This window comes from Stegodyphus dumicola, chromosome 5 (assembly GCF_044657685.1).
Source record: "Stegodyphus dumicola isolate Sdum_Otavi_A_Nest chromosome 5, ASM4465768v1".
Taxonomy (NCBI): Eukaryota; Metazoa; Arthropoda; class Arachnida; order Araneae; family Eresidae; genus Stegodyphus; species Stegodyphus dumicola.
Window position 1 is genome coordinate 172,312,023 of NC_140772.1, and position 24,195 is coordinate 172,336,217.

Here is a 24,195-nt window from a genome sequence, read left to right on the forward strand (position 1 = left end):
AGTTATTTGCCATTATCTGAAATATTATTATATTTCTTTCCTTTCTTTTTTTATGCAAAGGCCATTGAGAAACATAAATATATACTAATATACGTTATAAGTAACAATGAAATTGTTGTTCGCATGGTAAATGTGATATTACCTTATGATGGTAATTCTGTTATTACCATTAAGAAGCACTAAAATATAACTAAGAATTATATTGGCTTATTGTGTTGAACTGTTTTTGTTGTTTTTATTTATGCTTACTTGTCACTTCATTTACTACATCTTCACATAATTGCTCATGTAATTGTTTCACGTAATTCTTCTGCCAAAGCTTCATTTATTACCGTCTTACCCGCATCTTCACATAATTGCTGGGTCATTTAGAAATTCAACTACACAGCTAAATTCTCAATACGGATATTGCAATAAAAACTTTTATTATTTAGAAATACCTCTTATACAGCCTGATGTAATGCAGAGAATAGTAAAGGAATTGTCAAGCTACTCTCATCGCAAAGCAGACATTGGCAAAGGATTAAATCCATCTTCATTATTTAACATTAAATTTAACATAAAACATTAAATCCATCTTCCCCAACAACAGTCCTGATGCGGATCATAATGCTGATATTCTTCATGCTGCTCCTGTCTTCACCAGAAAATCCGAAAAAAGCAGCCATCTTCGCAAAAGGTTTTCTTGAACATATGAGCATTGTTTGGGTCACATCCCAAATAACACACACTGTAATAAATTCGCTGGTTCGGTTCTTTATTAATTCTCATAATTAATTACAATTACTCATTATTAACTCATAACTGTGACCAGCCCTCTTAAACCGTCGATGGCAATTCTCAAACTCGTCTGATCAATATTATAGATGCGCAAGCATGGATTGTATTACAGGTGTGAACATACCGCCCCGCGTTGCAATGCGTAGCATTCAACTATTGTAATTAAGGTATAGTATAAAGAAATTTAAACAAATATAAAAAATTTTGAATAAGTACTATTACATAAAATCATTATTATAATTAGACATTTACCATATACATTAGCATATAACTCAAAACAATACAATATAACATTTCAGTTACATAATGACATTTTATGTGAAGCACATTCAATACTACACAATAAAGATAAAGACAATACTCATTTTTGTATTGGTAAGACACATAATTTGATAATTGGTCGTTCTAAAGTTCGTGTTTGAGTTTTTACGTTGCACACGCGAACCTTTCCATCTTTACCATAAAATACTTCTATTATACAACCAACCGCCCAATTACAACAAGGCAAATTATATTTAATTAAGACCATGTCATCAACTTGTATATTGTTTTTAGAGCTTTGCCATTTAGATTGATTTTGTAAATGACTTGAATAAATAATTGGAGTTCCATTTTTTCCAGATAATCTTGTGATCTGTTGCCACAATTTTAACCTGTTAATGTTAACTTCCGTGATATCTGGCTCAGGAATCGAATTAATTGCTCTACCAATTAAAAAATGCTCAGTTGTTGAAACTTCTAAATCATTAATGTTCGAAGACAAAAGTGTCAATGGTCAGGAATTCAAAATTCCTTCAATCTGAATCGTAACTGTTAAAAATTGTTCAAATGTCAATTTTGCATTACCTATGACACGTTTGAAGTGACTCTTAAAAGTTTTAACTCCAGCCTCCAGAGGCGTCCAAAATTGGGTGCTCTGGGATAGAGAAATTTCCATTCATTATTCTAAGAACTCAAATAACCAGCTAAAAGCTCATCTAGTTTATTTAACCTCTTTAATTCTGCATTTGCACCTACAAAATTAGTAGTGTTATCACTAAATGGTGTAGAACTTTTACCTCTTCGTGCAAAGAATGGTTTCAAGGTAGCTATTAATGCTTCAGATGTTAGGTCTGTTATCAGTTCTAAATGAATGGCCTTAGTAACCGTACAGAAGAATATACACACATAAACTTTTTGATATATACCTTTTCTCTGGTTTTTGTGTTTAATTAAGAATGGGCCACAGAGGTCAACTCCAGTACAATTAAATGTAAGATTAGCTGTAATTCTTTCCTTGGGTAAATCACCCATGATTTCCTGAGCTACGATGGGATTCGCTTTAAAAGATGTTGTACAATTTTTTACAATTTTTCTACAAACATTTCTTCCATTTACAATTCAAAATTTTTGTCTTATATGATATAACAAAGATTGAGGACCCACATGCAAATATTTTAAATGATAGTAATTAACTATTAACTCTGTTAATTTATGTTTAGAAGGCAGAATAATAGGAAATTTTTTCTCATAAGTTAAATTGCTATTTCTTAATCTACCTCCAACTCTCAACAGTCCATTACTGCCAATGAAAGGGTTAAGACTTTTAATAGAACTTTCTCTTGAAACAATACCTGATTGTTTAAGACCATTTATCTCATTTATAAAATACTCACCCTGCACTAGTTTTAATAAAGCTTCTTCAGCTGCTCTCAATTCTCCCACTTGTAAATTACCTACCTTCTTTTGTCCTTGCTTACAATTCTTGTAAAACCTCAAACAAAAACTTATAATACGAATTAATTTTAAATACTTATTACTGAAATTCAATAAATCATTAACAAAATTATTCACATTTAGATTTAAACATGTAGATAGTTTAGAATCAGCAAAGTTTTTAAGTTCATTACTGTTTTTTTCAGTAATTGCTTGAGGTATAATTCTTATAGGGTACTAATCCTTTATTAAGAAGTCAGGCCCGTTCCATCACAGTTTACTTACTTGCAGTCTTTTGGCAGACATACCTCTAAATATGAGATCTGATGGGTTTTCTTCAGAAGCAATATGATGCCACTGCCCTATTTCAGTCAGATCTTATATCTTTGAAATCCGGTTTGCAACAAATGTCTGGAGCAGATGTGTCTCTTTCTTGATCCGTGACAGCACAATCATAGAATCAGTCCAAAGGTGAATAGCAGTAAGCTCCAATTTTAACGCGATGATTTCACTCGATGCATTAGTTTAACTAATAGCACTGCTGCACAAAGCTCAAGTCTTGGGATTGTAGTCTTCTTTAGGGGGAAAGACACACGATTTACTGCACGCCAACCTCACTGATGTATGGTTTGTTGCTGATGTTGCTCTACAGTAGATAGCTGCTCCATAGGCGGCCTCTGAGGCATCACAGCAACTATGTAATTCAATATCGATTGTATTTGGTAATAAAATACATCTATGGACTTCAGTGTTGTTAATTAGCTGCAAGGTAGTGGAAAATTCTTTCCATTCTTTAGTCTCCTTTTCTGGCAGAACATCATTCCAGTTCAATTTTAATAGCCATAATTTCTGCATAAATATTTTTGCTATAATTATAACTGGGTAAACTTACCATTGGGTCAAAGATGCGAGATATGGCGGATAACACTTGTCGTTTCATAACCTGTACGTTGTCTTCGATTTTAACATTGAAGCTCAAACAATCTTTTTTTGACTTCCATAAAATACCCAATGCTTTAGATTCTTCTGACTTACCAAAGGGATATGTTTTGTCATTTGTTTGACATAGTTCAGTAGCATTACTACACCACTTATGGAGTAACATACCTCCACTCTTCAAAATGCATATTAACTGATTTTGAAGTTCTAACGCAGAACTTAGCAATTCAGCTCCAGATAGAATATTGTCCATGTACATGGCTTCTCTCAATACTGGTGCTGCTAAAGAAAATTTGTCTCCTTCGTCCTTTGACAGCTGTACAAGTGTTCTCATTGCTAAAAATGGTGCACTCGCAGTTCCATAGGTAACGGCGGTTAGCTCAAAGTTTTAAACTGGCTTATCAATGCCTTCTTTCCATAAAATCCTTTGCAACTTCCTCTGATTTGGATGGATAGAAATAGCTCGATACATCTTTTGTATGTTAGCAGTGAAAGCAAAAATATATTTCCTGAATCTCAGCATAATTGAGAATAAATCATCTTGTATCACAGGTCCATTATACTTTATAGAATTTAGAGAGTTTCCTTTGGTTGTCAAAGAAGAAGCGTTAAATAATACCCTCAAGGGAGTCGACTTACTTTTCTCTTCTCCCCTATGTGCTCCAATATGAGGAATGTAATATGATCCTTGTTTCTTCTCGCTTTCACTCACCTCAACCATATGTTCTAACTGTTGATAGTCTTTTAAAAAATCTGAATATAATTTTAAGTATTTATGATTCTTTACTAAGCATTTCCATAAGGAATTTAATTTACTCATTGCAATTTGTTTAGAACTTCTTAAAGTGTTCGGATCCTCCTTTAATGGCATTTTAACAACGTACCTACCGGTTTTATCTCCTATATAATTTTCTACAAAATGTTTCTCGCAAATTAAAGAATCTTTGTTTTTGGTTTTATCAGTTTCAATATTCTCTAATTCCCAAAATTTTCTTAAGAGTTTTATCTAAGTTGTCTTCGTCTTTTATCAACCCACAGTGAACCCTGTTTTCAGTCTCTTTTGAAATACTTCTTGACACGATAAAAAAAAAAAAAAAACGGTGTCTTGAAAAATAAGATCAGGATTATTCATTCAAATTTGACTCGGTTTCAAAAGTTCATAAAAAAACTCTCGCTCTCAACAACATATCTATCCTTTCTGGAACATTAAATCCTTCATCTGCTAATTTTAAATTAGGAAGATCTTGCACTGAAATTTTAATTTTGCACAAAGGTGTTAAATCAGCAGCTATTTCTGGGATTACTAAAAAGTCCAAATTCTTTATAAAAGTTCCTTCTTTGTTGCATATCGAAGCATTAATTTTATGCTTTATTGTCAAAGTAGCATAATTTATTCCTGAAACCAAAATGTTTGTTTTTTCTTTCTCTAACTGCAAATGCTCAATAAAATTACATGTCAAAAAGTTCGACATACTACCGCCCTCCAGCAGACACTTCACTCTGTGTTTTTTCCCCTCGCTATCAATTAAAAAACATAAGACCGTTGAAAGCAAAACTGTATTTTGTTTATTTGAATAATTGCTAATAAATGCCTTTTGAATGAACTCCTGTGCATTAGCATTCAAGGTCGATGAGTCATTTCATTTGGGAACATTGCAGTCAGATACATTTGTTTTGTTTTTATTTTGTTCCGATGAAGAATATTCTTTCTCCTTTACGATATTTGCTTTTGGAAAATGAATAATTTTGTGGTGTCGTTTTTTGACAAAAACAAGAATATTTTGATGGGCAATTTGATACTGAATGCATATGTAGACAGTTAAAACATAATTTATTAGATTTCACAACCTGTACCCTTTCTTGTACCGGTAATTTTAAATACAATGGGCATTTTGCCAGACCATGATTCTCGTGGCATAAAATACAGTTCTCTTTTTTAACATCTGACAAAAACACTTTATCTACACTTTTTGAGCTGTTATACTTACGATTAACATGAGAATTCTCAGTGAGAAGTTTTTCTCGTGACGTGAAATATAAATCTATCTGAAACTATTAGTTATTTGAAGGTCTCGAAGTCAGTTACCTTTCTTAATTTTAAATAATAATCCCAGGTAGTTGTTGTCAGTGGTGATAAAGGCAAAGCATGTTTTGCTTCCCTTAAATAAAGCTAAGACTAAACTAAATAAAATTCTTGCTTTATTCCGTAAATAAAATAAAAAAGCTAACACTGTAGCCTTTACATTTTAAAATCATTTGATTGAAAGCAAACTAGCATAATGCTAACTGATAATCACACAAGAGAACAGGAAAAAACCAAATTCGCCGATACCGGTGTACATATATATTATACTCGGCCAACCTGCCGATCTTGACGTCATCGGCCAATCAGAGGCAACCACGTTAGCTTACCTCCGATCAAAATTTGCATGTGGAAAACTAAAGCCAACAAACGGCCCTCTTTTCCCCATGCAAAGACAAAAACAAAACTTTCACAGAAGTTCATAATTCAATTCTATTATACGAAAAACACTTATTGTCTTTAAACACTGAAAACATCTAAACAAAACTTTCTTAAATTAACAGCAGTCGCTGCTTTTGTAAATAAGTCAGCAGTATTTAATTTACTGGTGATAAATTCAAGGTCAAACACTCCATCATTTACTAGTCTTCTAACAAAGTGATATTTTACGTCTATGTGCTTAGTTCGGCGATTTTCTATTGGTGATCTAGAAAAATCAATGGCAGACTTGTTATCACAAAATAGTTTACACTCTCTTAAATTAAACTTTAAAATTTCATCTTGTAAGACATTTTTCGTCCACATTAATTCCTTCGCTGCTTCAGATAAAGCGATATACTCCGCTTCCATGGTTGATAAACTTACACATTTTTGTTTAACAGTTTTCCAGATTACCGGTACTTCATCTAAATATAATATAAATCCTCCCATGGACAGGCGGTCATCTCTATTACTTGCATAATCAGCATCTGAATAACAATATAAATTTAGATGTTTAATCTTTGATAAGTTTAACTTATATAATTTAGTACTATTGAGATAACCAAGCAATTTCAACAATGCTTCCCAATGCCTAATTCCAGGATTCTCCTGAAATTGTGATAAGATATTCACTGCATATGTAATATCAGGCCTTGTCCTGTTAGCTACAAAAATTAAACATCCTAACAGATTTCTAAAGGGTAATGTATGCATTTCCGCAACTTCTGCACTTGTAGATGGACAATCTAATTTTGTAAGAATAGTGCCCTTAGCTATTGGAATTGAAGTTATTGGTATCTGGAAATGTTTAAATTTTTCAAAAATTTCTTCTAATTATTTTTGCTGATGTATAAAAACCCCATTCTCATTCTCTAAGAATTCAATTCCAAGTAACGTTTTAGTTTTGCCTAATACTTTAAGATCAAAAAACTTACTCAGCTATGAAATTACTTTATCTATACTATGTTGATCTTTACTAAAAATCACAATATCATCTACATATAACAAGAGAATTACATTTGAACCCTTATAAACACAATTACACCATTGTATTTTCTTAAAATGTAGATTTTCTAAAGTACTTTCAAATTCACAAAACCATTCACGGCCGCTTTGATGTAGACCGTAAATGGCCTTGTGTAATAAGCACACTTTATTTTTCTCTTCGATAAATCCCTCTGGTTGGGTCATATATATTTTCTCATTTAGGTTTGCATATAAATATGCGTTCTTTACATCTAACTGACAATTAGTCCATCCATATAAACATACCAGTATAGTGAAAAATATTCTTATGATTGAAAAATTTACTACAGGACTGTAAACGTCATCAAAATCTTCACCTCTTTTCTGCTTGAATCCCTGTGCTACTAAGCGTGCTTTGTATCTAACCACTTGATTCTTTTCATTTCTTTTTAGCGTATAGACCCATTTGTTTCCTATTATAGTTTTATTTTCTGGCTTTTCGACTAATTCCCAAACCTTTCTTTTCTTTATTGTGTCTATTTCTTCTTTCATTGCCTTATCCCATTCTTCGGCATTTACTGATTTTCGTGCTTCTTTCAAATTTTGTGGGATAACTATTTCTACGGAATTTGCCTCATCAGACACAGAGCTAGTCTCCTGTTCTACGAAATTAACTTTTCCCGAGTATTCTTTTTTTCCACTAAAATCGAACTTATCTTTTTCATATTTAATATTTCTTGCCTCACAATACTTTTCTATATCATTATAGGATCTAAAACGGGTGTCTGTTCCCCCTACATAATAATATATGTCTATACGTGTTCCATCTGGCCTTTTAATTGCTTTTCTTTGCCAGTTTAAGTCTGATACTTCTTTCGGAGTAGATTTGTCATCTGACAACTTTATTTCTTCTCTAGAAATTTCCTGTTCTTCATCTGATTCTGCTAATTGCTCAGATTCCTCTAGTCTTTTAAATTTAGGTTTTGATTTCTGTTCCAGGATGCCATTTGCTGCATACAGTTTTTCATCGAACTTCACATTACAGGTTTCTATTAATTTGCGTTCTTCTGGCAGCCATATCCTATAACCCCTAGTTTCCTTCGCATATCCTACCATGATTCCTTCTTTGCACCTCATTTCTAATTTATTCCTAATCTGTTTTGGCACGCCAACATAGGCTTTACAACCAAATACTTTAAAATAAACAACACTGGGTTTTCTATTTAGGAACATTTCATAAGGGGTTCGGTTGCTTTTATGACATACTCTGTTCCACGTATGTACGAAACAGCCAAGAGCTTCTGCCCACCATTCTTTTCCCATTTTACCGTCATTAAGCATAGCTTTAACTGCGTCTAATGCCATTTGGTTAAAACTTTCACACACACCGTTCTCTTCTGGGGTGTACGCGTTCGTGCGTTCAACACTAATTCCATTTTCAGCTAAGTACCCTTCAAATTGCCTATTACAGAATTCTCCACCATTATCGGTGCGTATACTTCTTAATTTTCTATTTGTCAGTCTTTCCATTTGCCTATGATAATTCTTAAAGTTGTAGAACGATTCGTTTTTATTTTTCATACAATACACTGTTACTAATCTACCATAGTCATCAGCAATAGCAAGAAAATATTTACTCCAACCCTTAGATGGAACTGGTAGTGGGCCACAAACGTCTAAATAAACCAACTGCAATGGTTTATCCTATCTCTTCGGAACAGATTTAAAAGTTATTCTACTAGATTTAGCAATAATACAGGATTCACACCTCTCTATTGGTTTTTCAATTTCTGGTAACCCTTTCACGCTTTGATTCTTACTAGTTTTCTTAATATAATCAAAATTTACGTGGCTAAATCTCCGATGCCATAGCATTGCATCGTCTACTTTATTTAACTTTCCAATTTCTATACCGTAACCAGCTTCCCTTTTACCTGTTGCATATCTAAATGGTTTTACGTGATAAAGTCCGTCATATCGTTTAGCGTAGCATAATCTATCCCAATTATTAAAGTATATCCACATCTTCCCTTTTGAAATCACAAAATGAGCACCAGCCTTTTCTAACCTTGCTCCCGATAATAAATTTCTTCTTAGATTTGGATTATATAACACATTATCTAACTCGATCCAATTTATTCGATTGCCTACTTTTACTGCAAATTTGATAGTATCCTTTCCTAGTACTTTACTTTCACAATTTCCTACAGCTAAAGACATATGTATATCAAGACACAATAACACGCCGAATAAATACCAATTCAGAAGTCAAACAACAAAAATCAGCGTTATATTTACAAAATTTTCACAGGACTAGTTTCGATGGTTTTACCGAACCACCATCTTCAGCTGCAAAACCGCAAATGAACCAGATAGGAAATAATGATTAGATAAGATAAGATAAAGCCTGGACAAGAATAAGCAAGTGGCGCCATCTGTTGGTGAAACCAGAACTAAAACATAATTTCTTTAAAGGCCGAAGGCAAATTTGGATTGGAATTAGGATCGTTAACTAGAACAGAAAGATTTTTATGAATGTGAAATGCCTCTAGAAAATCCAGTTCTCCAATGGAAGATGTTTTTTGAATAATTTTGGCAGCAGAAAAACTGAAAGTGTGGTTTTCGGACCAACAATGTTGAGCAACAGAAGACTTCTGTGTTTCCTTTTTTCTAACATATGCCTCATGTTCCTTGATGCAAAATTTTAAGGCTCTCTTAGTTTGGCCAATGTAAATTAAACCACACTGGCAAGGAATCCTATAAATACCCTAGGAATTCATATCCGGAATGGGGTCCTTGAGTATGGAACTCGGAATTTTATTCATGGGAGAATAAACAACCCGAAAGTTAAATTTCTGCAAAATATGTGCAACTTTATAGCTAATTGATGGAAAGAAGGGAATGACAACAGAATTTTTATAATCTCCTAAAACAAGAGTGTGCCTTTTAGTGTGTTGAAATGAGAATTTTTTAACTGCTTGATTTATAATGTTGTGTGGAAAGCCCCTGTCAATAGCTATTGCTTTTAAATAATTTAGTTCTTCATCAAGGGCTAGTTTGGAGGAGCAAACTTGAAGAGCACGGAAAACATAGGAATAAAATGAAGCTAACTTTTGTTTAGTCGGATGACATGATTTAAAGTGTGGTGGAAGGCAAACCGATGAAGGTTTACGGTAAACCGTAGTACTGAAGTTCGATGTGTTACGTGTGACCAGAATGTCGAGAAACGGAAGAGAATTGCAAGTCTCAAGTTCAAAAGTGAACTGAATAGCAGGATCAATAGAATTCATTGTTGAAAGAACATTATTTAAATCATCTTTATTACCTTCAAACAGAGTAAAAGTATCGTCTACGTAGCGGAAAAGGTGATTTAAATAATGGTGATTTAAAGATGATTTAAATAATGTTCTTTCAACAATGAATTCTATTGATCCTGCTATTCAGTTCACTTTTGAACTTGAGACTTGCAATTCTCTTCCGTTTCTCGACATTCTGGTCACACGTAACACATCGAACTTCAGTACTACGGTTTACCGTAAACCTTCATCGGTTTGCCTTCCACCACACTTTAAATCATGTCATCCGACTAAACAAAAGTTAGCTTCATTTTATTCCTATGTTTTCCGTGCTCTTCAAGTTTGCTCCTCCAAACTAGCCCTTGATGAAGAACTAAATTATTTAAAAGCAATAGCTATTGACAGGGGCTTTCCACCCAACATTATTAATCAAGCAGTTAAAAAATTCTCATTTCAACACACTAAAAGGCACACTCTTGTTTTAGGAGATTATAAAAATTCTGTTGTCATTCCCTTCTTTCCATCAATTAGCTATAAAGTTGCACATATTTTGCAGATATTTAACTTTCGGGTTGTTTATTCTCCCATGAATAAAATTCCGAGTTCCATACTCAAGGACCCCATTCCGGATATGAATTCCTGGGGTATTTATAGGATTCCTTGCCAGTGTGGTTTAATTTACATTGGCCAAACTAAGAGAGCCTTAAAATTTTGCGTCAAGGAACATGAGGCATATGTTAGAAAAAAGGAAACACAGAAGTCTTCTGTTGCTCAACATTGTTGGTCCGAAAACCACACTTTCAGTTTTTCTGCTGCCAAAATTATTCAAAAAACATCTTCCATTGGAGAACTGGATTTTCTAGAGGCATTTCACATTCATAAAAATCTTTCTGTTCTAGTTAACGATCCTAATTCCAATCCAAATTTGCCTTCAGCCTTTAAAGAAATTATGTTTTAGTTCTGGTTTCACCAACAGATGGCGCCACTTGCTTATTCTTGTCCAAGCTTTCTTATCTTATCTAATCATTATTTCCTATCTGGTTCATTTGCGGTTTTGCAGCTGAAGATGGTGGTTCGGTAAAACCATCGAAACTAGTCCTGTGAAAATTTTGTAAATATAACGCTGATTTTTGTTGTTTGACTTCTGAATTGGTACATATGTATATCGTTTATTTCTTCAAAATTTGTCATTAAATTTCTATTATTACAGAAATGAGTTGTAGCTGCAGTATCTACGACCCAATTAAATTTATCTGCGTTACCTCCTTTATCTGTAGTTGTTACATAATTTTCTACTAACATTAATTCTTTATTTTTAAACTGTCCATTTTTATCGTCTATTTTAAACTTCTGATTTTTACTTACATTTTCTTTACATTGAGCAATTAAGTGCCCAAATTTATGACATCTGAAACAAGGTCCTATTCTCATATTCCCCATTTTTTTCTTAGATTTAGTTTTATTTTCAACTTTATCTTTCCCTGCGTTTAAACTAATAGTATTAAACACGCTTACCTTGCTGTCTTCTAAATCAGCAATTACCTGGCGAAGTCGGCTTTCTTCCCTTACCAGCTCTTCAGCAATTCTTTCCAGCGTAAAATCTTCGTCCTTCCACCTATAGATCAATTGTACAATGCCGGAGTATTCCTGGGGTAATCTCCTTATTGCCTGGAATCCTTTAAAAAGATCTGCCAAGTTGTGACCAGCTTCAGCCAACTTCTTTGCAGTCATTCTTATTCTTACGATGAATAATCCTATTTCTTCATTTGGCGTATATCTAATACTAAAAAATTTATCCAGTAACTGAATTATCCTTGCTCTTGTTTTGGGTTCGAATTGCTTCTGTAGAACTTCCCACGCTTCTTTACCACTTGAACATTCTTGTATCAGCGGCCTGAACTCAGCTTTAATTCCGTAATATAATGTAGTGAAAGCTCTGTTCTCCCTCAGTGTGAAATCCTGCTTTTCACGCCTTGTTGCACTTTTATCTAATTCTTCTTCTTTGTCCTCTGTGAAGCTCCAACAATTTCTATCCAGTAACAGCATTTTCATGTCGACTTTCCATTGATCCCAGTTGTCATGGTTTAATAACTCAAAACCTTCAGGTAGTAATGACATCTTCAACTAAGTGTGAGCACAACGGCTTGAACAAACTTCTAAGATAGGTCAGCTTCTTTTCGTGTATAACGGCCCTCTTCACCTACATTCCTTCAATGCTGAGTTGAACTGGATGACTGATTAGCTGTTGGCACTAGGCCCATAACCCTGTTGTCAGTGGTGATAAAGGCAAAGCATGTTTTGCTTCCCTTAAATAAAGCTAAGACTAAATAAAATTCTTGCTTTATTCCGTAAATAAAATAAAAAAGCTAACACTGTAGCCTTTACATTTTAAAATCATTTGATTGAAAGCAAACTAGCATAATGCTAACTGATAATCACACAAGAGAACAAGAAAAAACCAAATTCGCCGATACCGGCGTACATATATATTATACTCGGCCAGCCTGCCGATCTTGACGTCATCGGCCAATCAGCGGCAACCACGTTAGCTTACCTCCGATCAAAATTTGCATGTGGAAAACTAAAGCCAACAGTAGTTACTAAGCGTGAAGCAAACTGCACATGAGTTTCATGTGGTTGTTTAACAGTTTTTCTAAAGTTTTCTAAACACGAATATGGTGTTGGCTGAAACTCCTTCAGAACTACTTCTTTTACTTTTTCATAATTTGCAATATCCTTATCATGTAAATAGGTTATTATATTCGAAGCTTTGTCTCATAACAGATTTAACAGAATTTCTGCTTTATAGTCCTCTGAAGCATTTTTTGTTATAAACGCTCGTTCTAATGACGAAAAGAAAAATCCCCAACTCTCAGGCCGTATAGAAATTTTTACGGTTAAGGTTCTGATACTTTTTATTAATTGATCTAGCGACTCTGATTTTGTTTCGGTTTCACCTACACCGTAAAGTTTTGTTTCTGCTTTAAGCTTAGGCAACTCATTCTTTGATCTCCCAAGTTTTATTTGTTCTAATTCGACAAGTTTTTGCTCTTCTTGTTTCCTATTTTCGATAATAGAGTTTGCTATCTCTTTTACTAAATCTTGTTTAGTTTTAAAAATTTCACTGTTCTCAATAATATCAGTTAAGTCTGCTATAGTCATTTTTTGTCAACATTTAGATTTATTTCTAAGGCAATAAGCCTTAAATCTTCTTTTTTAGCACCCTTAAATAACATTGTTATTTATAACAGAACAAGCACAGAATGTACAGAATTAACAAGAGAGGAATCACTTAACTCTGCAGTGATTCACTTTTGATGAATATCCTTAGCCAAAATCAGCGATATTCATTGAAAAGAACAAGCTGGGAATACTGGCAAACACAACACTCCTGCATTCTCAAAAACGAAACGCTACAGTCAAAAGTCGTTAATTTGGACACCCATAATCCGGAATGATCTATAATCCGGACCTCGAAGCTACAAACTGTCTGCACATGCGTCGCATTGACGCATGTGCAGAAACGTTTGTGCAGATACGTTTACGAATGCGCGTTTAATGTATAACGGATGGTATAAGCTAAAATTATCTAATTATCTATTTCAGTTAATGTTGCAGATTGCGTTGTTCCTTAATCTTTGAATTGGATCCGGCTTATTATTTTTTGCAGACTGTTAGAGCAATTTTATAAAAGTAAGCTTGAACTTTCGATTATGTCAAATAGAATTTCCGATTTATATTTACTAATATGTAAAGGATCTACAAAGCGAAAGTATGTTTCGGAGTCCATTAAACAAAAAGTGGAATTCCTGCAAAAAATGGACAAAGGCATATCCTTTGTTTATCTAAACTTTAACGTTTGTTTATCTAAACTTTGTTTATCTTTAGCGCCGCGGTGCACAATGAATTGGAAGTTGATCTGTCAGCACTATCCTTATCTTCAGGGCAGATTTTTTTTATTTTATTTGGCTTATATTTCCTTACTAAGTGTAGGATTTCATCTCGATGTACCCCGTCTTTGATATGATTTAAATCAAATGCCTCGTCATTATAATTCGCTTCCGATATCGAAGAAAGTGACAGAGGTTATTGAAAACGAAAAAATTTCTTCGATTGACAAATTAGTCGGTATTCTCGACACAGCAATTATAGGACTTGAACAGCGAAACTTTGTAACTGAACAAGAAATTATGTCTGTTTATAGAATTAAAGAGAATGTATTATCACATAAAAAACGAAGCAACTTAAACAACTTACATTGAAAGAAATATTTAATGAAGTAAACAAATAAATATTAAGCTTTTTTTTTTTGTAAATTTTGATACACTTTAGATCATAATTGCTCTTTATTTCGTAAATTACAGTTTCATATTTTTAATTTTATAATTTCTGCATGCTATTTTACCAGATTTAAACTGTTGATCTATAATCCGGAATCGCCGAACTCCTGACGAGTCCGGATTAACGACTTTTGACCGTATTTATTCACACACAAAACTCAATCTCCGGCTCGACGGACCAGCTATGTTTGGGTCTCATCCCAAATAACACACACTAAAATAAATTCACTGGTTCGGTACTTTATTAATTCTCATAATTAATTACAATCACTCATTATTAACTCATAGCTGTGACCAGCCCTCTTACACCGTGGATGGCGATTCTCAAGCTCGTCTGATCAACATTACAGATGCGCATGGGTGGATTACATTACAGGTGCGCAGCTACGAACAAGCATCTAATTCTAACATTCAAGCATCTAATTCTCACATTCAACAGTATTTGGTGGTAGTGTGACAACTCTGTAGTGATTTTGTATACAGCATCTTATATTCAGTGATTTGTATGGGCTTTATATTCAACTGTGCTTCTTCAAAAAAATATATTCCACAAGAGCCCGTTGTTTCACCGAACCCAAAAGATGAAAGGAACTACATGAAGGTACATTTATTTCCTTTCCTTCATTTTGCCTTGCCTATAAATAATGCGGTCAAACACAGCTGATCGGGTGAAGGTCACTGATCTTTCTCCCTCTCAAAGACAGAAACAAAACTGTACTGTTTTCATTTTAGAAAACAGCAAACTCTGTTCCGGGAAAACGATGGATCCGCAAGAACTTGCAGCTGATCATGTTTATAAAATAGCTATGAAAATATCTCCCATTTGGAAATCAAATATCACGTTAACTAAGACAATGTGAGATCCAATTTAATCTGGCTGCTGTTACCAATGATAACACAAAGTTTTCACATTCTGTAGCAAATTTAGACACATCAACTTTGCCACATGTGTCAGATTTAATGTTAACATCTCCTGAAATTGACAAATATCTAACTTTAAAAACAGACTAATCGCAGAGTTTCAAGATTCTGAAGTACAGCAAATATATAAATTTTTATCGAAGTTAAAATTAGGTGACAAAAAAAAAAAAAAACCTAGTTTCCTTTTGAAACAATTGAAAGAGATAGCGTCAAACCAAATACATGATGATTTTCTAAAAAATCTGTGGATACGAAGACTTGCTTCCAATATGCAAGCAATTTTATCCACTTCGGATGCAGATTTAAATAGTCTATCTGAGATAGCAGATAAAGTGTTGGAAGTCACAAATGTCACACAACTCACTATTTGTGCAGTATTAAATATTGACCAAAATTCAGAGTTAGATTCAGCACTAAGCTTAATGACCAAACAGATAGAGAATCTCACTAAGAAAGTTGAACAATTGTCTCGGAAACAGTACAATAAAATTTCTTGATACTGTGATAACCTCAATAGTTAAAAAATTAGGCAACGTAATTTGCATGCAAATCATACCAACACTGGTTATTGTTATTATCATCAAGAGCCTAAAGCTTGTGGTGGAAAGCTAAATTCTGCTGCTATTCTGAAACAAATCATGGATACTGCAATATCAGCGAACACTTCCAACAAATTACACATATGTGACAAACATATGAACATGAAGTTTCTTATTGACACAAGTAGTGACATTTCCTGCCTTCCAGTGCCAAAAGGAAACCATATCACTGCTACTACTGTACAGCTATAGGCTGCAAATAATACGAAAATTAAAATATACTGCATTAAACAACTAAATGTAACTTTCGATCTCAGGCAAAGTTTTACATCAGATTTCATAATAACTGATGTTTCATTTCCCATAGTCGGCACCAATTTTCTCACCCATTTTGGATTATTAGTTGATTTACAAAAACAAAAGAAAAGAAAAGAATCACCGATACATTAACAACTCTTGCTAGTAGCGTCAACTTAGAGCATAACACTCAATTGAATGCACAAAGCGTTACGAGGACTAGATTTTTGTTACACGTACTTAGATGACATTCTAGTATTCTCACAAAGTGAAACACTTCAGAAACAACATATTTCTAAAGTTTTATACAAACTTAAGTTAAATACTTCAGAATATGTTTTTGGTGTTCCTGAAAAAGAATTCTTAGGCCATTTAATAACCAATTATGACATTAAACCTTTACCTGAATGTGTGAATGCCATCCTGAACTTCAAAAAACCAGAAAATGCTAAAAATGTCAGGAAATTTTTAGGTTTACTAAATTTTTACATTGGTACCTGCCATGTGCAGCACATAATCAAGGACTAAAAGAATGACAAGTGCAAAATTCTTTGGTCTGTGAACAAACAAGTGAAGCTTTTGAAAATGCTAAGCAACAGTCAGCAAATGCTACATTATTATCACATGCTTCACCAAATGCATCTCTAGTTCTTCAAGTCGATGCATCTGACTACACTATTAGCGGATCTCTAAATCAAGTTACTAAACAAGGACTCGAACCCCTATAATTTTTTTCTAGAAAGCTGACAACCACTGAGGCAAAATACAGTGTCTGTGATATAGAATTATTAACAATATACTCATCCATTTGCAAATTTAAATACATGCTAGAGGGACTCAAATTTACATTATTTACTGACCACAAACCATTAATATTTGCTTGCAAACAAAAACTTGAAAAATGCTCTCCACGTCAAATTTGTCAACTAGATTTTATTTCTTAGTTCACAACTGATATTCATTACATTAACAGAACATAATATTGTTGCTGACACATTATCTCGCTTTCATGAAATTAGAATTACTTGTCCTATTGATTATGAAGAAACTGCTCAAGCACTATCAAGAGATAATGAGTTGAAAGAAATACTTAACACTAACAATTCTTTACAAATGAAAAAAAGTTAAACTCCTAAATTCAGAAATAGAATTTCATTGTGATATATCTACTGGCGTAGCAAGATGTAGTAATCCCAAGGCATTTCGAAAATTGTGTTTTAATTGCATACATAATTTAGCTTATCCAGCCAATTGTACGACATCAAAATTAGTTCGTAGCCAGTATGTGTTGCCAAATATCAACAAGGATGTCGTGAACTGGGCAAGACAGTGTATTTTGTACCAGAAATCTAAAATATACAAACACGCTTCAGCCCTTTCACAATCATTTATTGAAACTTCTATGCAATTTCAACATATTCACACTCGAATCACAAAGAACAGCAAAATGAGGAAGGTAGTATGCATTTGTTTTCGTAGACTCAGATTGTGGAATCAGTTCTATATGTCCTAATGATAGATATTCATGCATAAAGTCTTTATGTTGTTCATATTTTTTACTATTGGAAGATGAGGAATTCTCCAAGTATTTCAATCTTCGAAGGGCAGCTGTCTTGCATTCACCAAATTGAAAAGGTGAGGTGTGAAAGGGCAACCTCTCGACATATCTTTCATCAGTATCTCTAGAATGCATAGATTTAAAGTGCTCTTCACAAGCTTTTTCATCATGACTCAAGGAGTTTATGGCAAATACCTTATCTAGTTCCCAAAATTTATTTAACAATTTATCACTGACTAATTGAACATGTTATTACCCTAAACAATTGAAACTCGCATGTTATTAACCTAAACAATTGAATTTTTCTCATATGAGGGAGTCCTGCTTGCAATTAAGCCATCCTAATTGAGACCAAACACTAAATTGTAGCTCAGTGAGATGGAGAAACATTGGGTTACTTAAACCAACTGGATTACATATGGCAAAAGCAGTTTTTATTCACAAAGCCTTTTAAAAGTGTGTTCATGTGTGTTTTTGCAACGTGATGCAGTATGACAGCCCTTTTAAAGTTCTCAAGCATCGTGAAAAAGTGTTCAAATTATCTGTTCATTGAAAAATTGTTTTAGTCTCAATTGACCAGGTCAAACCAGCATTTCTGTTGAATACCAACATGGATACTTACCCTTCTGACTCTTTGAAACCTAGATCTGCCCATCATACTCGTTCAGGCAGACATGTGCATTTCCCTGATTTATATATCATCACAATGATACTAGAGGAGGAGTATGCAGCAAACCACACAAAGATGAGAAAATTATATGTGTGGTCCCTGCAAGTCACTGTTTCCAACCTTTTAAAACATCTCAAGATATGGTTCTGACATTGCAGATGCAATAATTCATTCCAGTTGGCAGTACAAGAGACATAACTTCATGACCAGTGTCAAGAGATTTTAATGTTCTGCACTCTGTCTTCAAAGCCTCTTGATTTCAAGAGGGCTAACGAATCAGTGATCTTGTTTTTCCTCTGATACCGTTCCAGATATAACGAATGAGAGGATGTAAAATACTACTGAAAAATTAAGGAGGTGTAGGTAATTCAGTCTTAAAATTTTTTCCATTGGAACAACATATCAGAATGCTCCTGAACTCTCGACTAGTAAGACCCAGAATGCTCTTGAACTCTCAACTAGAGAGACCCTCATTAGCAGATTCCTCACATCACGAGCACTATTAATTCACTTCAATAACTATTCTATGCTATCCATGAGTTATATATATTTCTAGAGCTTCTCATAATTGTAATGAGTATGTTTTGAGTTGAAAAATGCAGTACGTATTGCATAACCTCACAAAATGCACCAATCATTATACGGAGTCATATGCGCTACCTGCTGCCAGTCACCACATATTCATGTGTACCATTCTCTTCTGGGTTGTAAGTATTTGCACATTTCATCATTAACTTCCAGCTGAGAACCATTCAAATTGCCTGTTACAAAATGTACCACTGCTATTGGTGCATATACCAATTAAATTTCTATTGGTCAGATTATTCCTTTTGCTCATAATAGCTTTTAAAGTCACTGAACAATTCATTTTTATTTTTCATACAATAATAGTTATTAATCTGTTATAGTTATCTACGAGAGCAGGGAAATTTTTACTCCCATCTCTTAATGGACTGTGAGTAGACCACAAATATCTAAATAGAATAACTGCAATTGTTTATTAGATCTCTAGAATCGATTTAAAAGATATTCTATTAGATTTGACAATAATGCATTCACAGTTCTGCTGTTGTTTTTTATTTCAGGCAACACTTTTAATGCTTTGATTTTTACTATTGTTCCGAATGTAATTAAAATTTACGTGGAAAATATCTTCTGTGCCATAACTTCACATTGTGTTCTTTATTTAATTTCCCAGTCTATGTACTTGAAACCATCATCCTTTTTTACTTCCTTGTATGAAGTAATGTAATCATGAAAAATTATGCGCATCATATTTCAACGGCTCTCGAAAACATTTGAATGATGTCTTGCATGACATCTGTGTGTATGGATAGAATAAAGGACTGTTTTTCCCAAAAAAGAATTGTAAAATGGATTCAGAAGAGATTTATTCTTGACGTCTATATGTATATATGTATCTCCCATAAGTTAAGAATGAATAGCCATAGAACATTGAAATTTTGTATACGGGACTGCTCTAACATGTAGTTGTGCACCTCTCTTTTTCGTTGCAGGCTGCTGCATCATTCATATTATGAATATATATATTCCCACTCTGTTACCTGGCTGGGTGTTATATCTTGGTAAATTGTGCATTTTTTGCTTTAAAAACGATTTCATTATGTGTTTTTATGTTCTGGTTAAGGTTTTTATACCTTTAGATAATCTGCATGTAATTGTTGTAGAATTATCAACAATGTAAATGGAGTAACCCTAACGAATCACTATTTGTTTGCATTTGAGACTTAGTTGAATCGTGAATTAAGTCAGTTACTGCATCTTCAATGTCTTTTTGACAAGTGGGACCAAAATTAAACTTTTAGTTTTGTCACTGAAAAATCTGCCTTCTTGCCCACTGGCCAAATTTCTAGTTTTTGCAAAGGAACTTTAATTTTAATTGTAAAAATTGCTTTTTTAACTGTATTTGGTGTTTTTTAACTGTATCTGATATTTTTCTGCATTTTACAATTTTTAATGAAGATGAGATTTTAATGAAGATTTAAGTTTCTATGTATTTTTGCTTTGCCACAATGTGAGAACTAAATTAACTGAATGAGAAAATATACCTCTAATGAAATTCGATGAAATAAGTTTAAATGAAATGCAGCAAAAAATGTGTATAATTTAATAGGCCATACAGAGAAGTCATGTGGTGTTCACATCAGATTTTTTTTCTGTTACCTACTTAGGTGTTTTACATGATAGAGACCATCATATCCTGTTACATAATTTAACCCCATTATTGAAATATATCCAATCTACAATCCTTATTGAACCTACAAACTAGCCACCTGCCTTTACTAACCTTGCTCCTGATAGTAATTTTTTTCTTAGATTTAAATTAGAGAATATATTTTCTAATTCAGTCCAATTTATTTGATTCCCTGCTTTTACTGCAAATTTGATGGAACTTTAATCTTAAATTTGATGGAACTCTTAATGCTTTACTTTCAAAATTTTCTACAGCTAGGGACATATATTATTATTTATTTTTTCAAAATTTGTTATTAAATTTCCAGTATTGGAGAAGTGAGTTACTTTTAGATCTACAACCCAATTGAATTTATCCATTTCATCTATTGTATTTGTAGCTGACACATAATATTCTAATAACAGTAATTTTATCTATATATGATAAGTATATGTATATATTTTATGACAAGTATATGCCCAAAATTATGTATACATCAAAATAAAACTTTTATTGTAATATTATAAAATTTTAAATAAACATGGTCCCACTGAGGGAGCAATAAAGCTGAAAGTCTTCGTGGTGGCACAACTGCTCACCCAGTGGTCTTCTATAAACTGTACCCTTTGATCATCTATTTTGAACTTCTAATTTTATTCATATTGTGCGGTTAAGTGTTCAGGTTTATGACATCAATAACAAGGTCCTATTTTTGTAGTCCCTTCCCCCCCAAAAAAAATTTTACTTTACTTTTAGTTCTATTTTTTCCTGCATTTCCGCTAATAGTATTAAATACCCTTTAAGGATTTTGTTAATTTTATTAACAGTTAAATTTTAAGTTAAACTTCCTTTCCTATCACTTAGTTTCAACTTACCACTTCCATCCAGAATGTAGTTTTTGAATCACGTTTGAATGCAAATTAAGGAAGAGTGGTATTTAACCGCAAAGTTCTACTGTCTTAGTCAGAGAGAACCAGAGATTTTGACTTCTTTAATATTGTGATAGAATGTAGTTTTCCCACTAATCTGTGACTTGAAAGTAATCCAAATGATTTTTCTCAATTTTAAAAAATCACATGCTTAAAAATTAAATACCTTTTTTGTTGTGATAGTTATCCTTTACTAAACCAAGTAAATTGTTTATAGATTTTTTTTGTATATTTTTTATGTATTATTTTTGTTTGCTTACAGTATGATCATCTAGAATTTCCTGGTGTTGTGCCTCGTACATTTATTGGACCATTAACAGTTGCAGCTTTATCTTATCCTTTCTTATATATAAATTTGATTTTAGACATGGGAAAAATTTTCATGCAGTATACAGGTAGGCATTTTATAAGTTTCTCATTCATTTTTCTAATATTATGATCAAATTTGTTATATAGGGCTATTCAGAAAGTAAGGAACATTTCCGTGTGATGTTGCTAAGCGCGTGCCGATCACGTATATTTTGGTATCTGCATGCTCAGCATCTCAGTCGGTGTCCAGCCATCACAAGGAGAACATTTTCACACTGCCCGTTTTTTCAATACTCAAATTTAAAATGTGCGCTGCAATTGAAAATCCTGCTAGTTAAGAGGTGTGGTCTGTGATACGTTTTTTGTTGACAAAAAAAAACCTAAAACCTATGGAAATTTATCGGCAAGTGTATGGAAACAATGTAATGAATGAAAGTTCAATATGGAAATGGTGCATTCAGTTTAAAAATGGTCGAACTAACATTCACAATGAAGAGAAGAGTGGATGCCTTAGCATTGTGACTGACGAACTGCTCGCTAAAGTTGATGAAAAGATTTGTGAAAACTGCTGTTTCGCAATAACGGAGCTTTCGCTTAGTTTTCCACAAGTTTCACAACAGACTTTGTTGTTTGAAATTGTCAGACAAAAGCTAGGCTACCGCAAATTTTGTGCAAGATGGGTGCCAAAATTGCTTACAGATCACCATAAAGGTCAGTGAATGGGGGCAGCTTTGACATTTCTGGAGGCCTACGACAGACATGGTGATTTATTACTGGATTGAATCGTAATTGGTGACGAGACGTGGCTGAGACACGTGAATTGTGAGACAAAATTACAGTCCATGCAGTGGGGGCATACAAGTTCCCCTAAAAGACCAAGAAAATGTTTTCAAACCTTGTCGCCAAAGAGGATTATGGTGACTGTGTTTTGGGATGGGCAAGATGTGCTTCTGATTGATTTTCTCGAAAGTGGTGCCACAATAAACTCTGAGCGGCACTGTCAAACTTTGGGCAACCTTAGGAAGGCAGTTCAAAACAAGTGCCGAGGAAAGTTGACGTTTTGTTTTTTGAACGACAATGCCTAACCTTACACGGCAAACCGCACTCAAAAACTTCTTAATTCATTCAAATGGAAGTTTTCCCTCATCTGCCAAATAGACCCAATTTTGCACCTGGTGATTTTCACTTGTTTCCAAGAATGAAGAACTGGCTAGCAACACAGTGCTTTGACGATAACAAAGAGCTGCGGGTGCGCGTCACTGAGTGGCTGAGATCACAGATGGCAGAATTCTATGATGAAGAAATTTCAAAGCTTTTCCACCGCTATGATAAGTGTCTCATATTGTTTGGTGACTATGTAGAAAAGCAGAATTTTAGTCGCTCTTTCTGATGTATATACAGTACAAAGTATCTAATCCGAACTCGTCAGGACTTCGGCGATTCCGGATTAGGGATTTTTCCAGATTATAGGTCATCAATTTAAATCTGGTAAGAGGGCACTCAGAAATTATAAAATTAAAAATATGAAACCGTAACTTATGAAATAAAGAGCAATTATGATCTAAAGGATATCAAAATTTACAAAAAAAAAAAAGAGCTTAATATTTATTTGTTTAATTTATTAAACATTTCTTTCAATGTAAGTTGTTTAAGTTGCTTCATTTTATGTGCTAATACTTTCTCTTTAATTCTATAAAAGACATAATTTCTTGTTCAGTTACAAAGTTCCTCTGTTCAAGTCCTGTAATTGCTGTGCCGAGAATACCAACTAACTTTTCAATCAAAATTTTTTCATTTTCACTAACCTCTCTGTCACTTTCTTCATGCCTTTATCCATTTGTTGCAGGAATTCCACTTTATGTTTGATGGGCATCGAAACATGCTTTCGCTTTGTAGTTCTCTTGGCAGCTCCAGAATCGGAAACTCTTTTTGACATAATCGAAAGTTCAAGCTTACTTTTTATAAAATTGCTCTAACAGTCTGCAAAAAATAATAAGCCAGATCCAATTAGAAGATTAAGGAACAACGCAATCTGCAACATTAACTGAAATAGGTAATTAGATAATTTTAACCTGGCTTATACTGCCTGTTATACATTAAACGTGTATGCGTAAACGTATTATGCGCATGCGCAGAAAGTTTGTAGCTTTGAGGTCCGAATTATAGATCATTCTGGATTATGGACGTCCGGATTCAAGACTTTGTACTGTAATATTTTTTTTTCTTGTACTTAGTTTCTTTTTAATTCGAAAACATTCC

At 33.6% G+C, this 24,195-nt stretch overlaps 1 protein-coding gene across 3 annotated transcripts in view; it reads left to right on the top strand.

Moving 5' to 3' along the window:
• Alg12 (Alg12 alpha-1,6-mannosyltransferase) overlaps positions 1-24,195 on the top strand; it is a 191,244-nt gene that overhangs the window by 117,665 nt on the left and 49,384 nt on the right. For all 3 annotated transcript variants that reach the window (XM_085817381.1, XM_085817382.1, XM_085817380.1), the window contains one exon: positions 21,890-22,022. In XM_085817381.1, the coding sequence (XP_085673507.1) occupies positions 21,890-22,022 (133 nt within the window). The remainder of the gene's footprint in view (positions 1-21,889; positions 22,023-24,195) is intronic.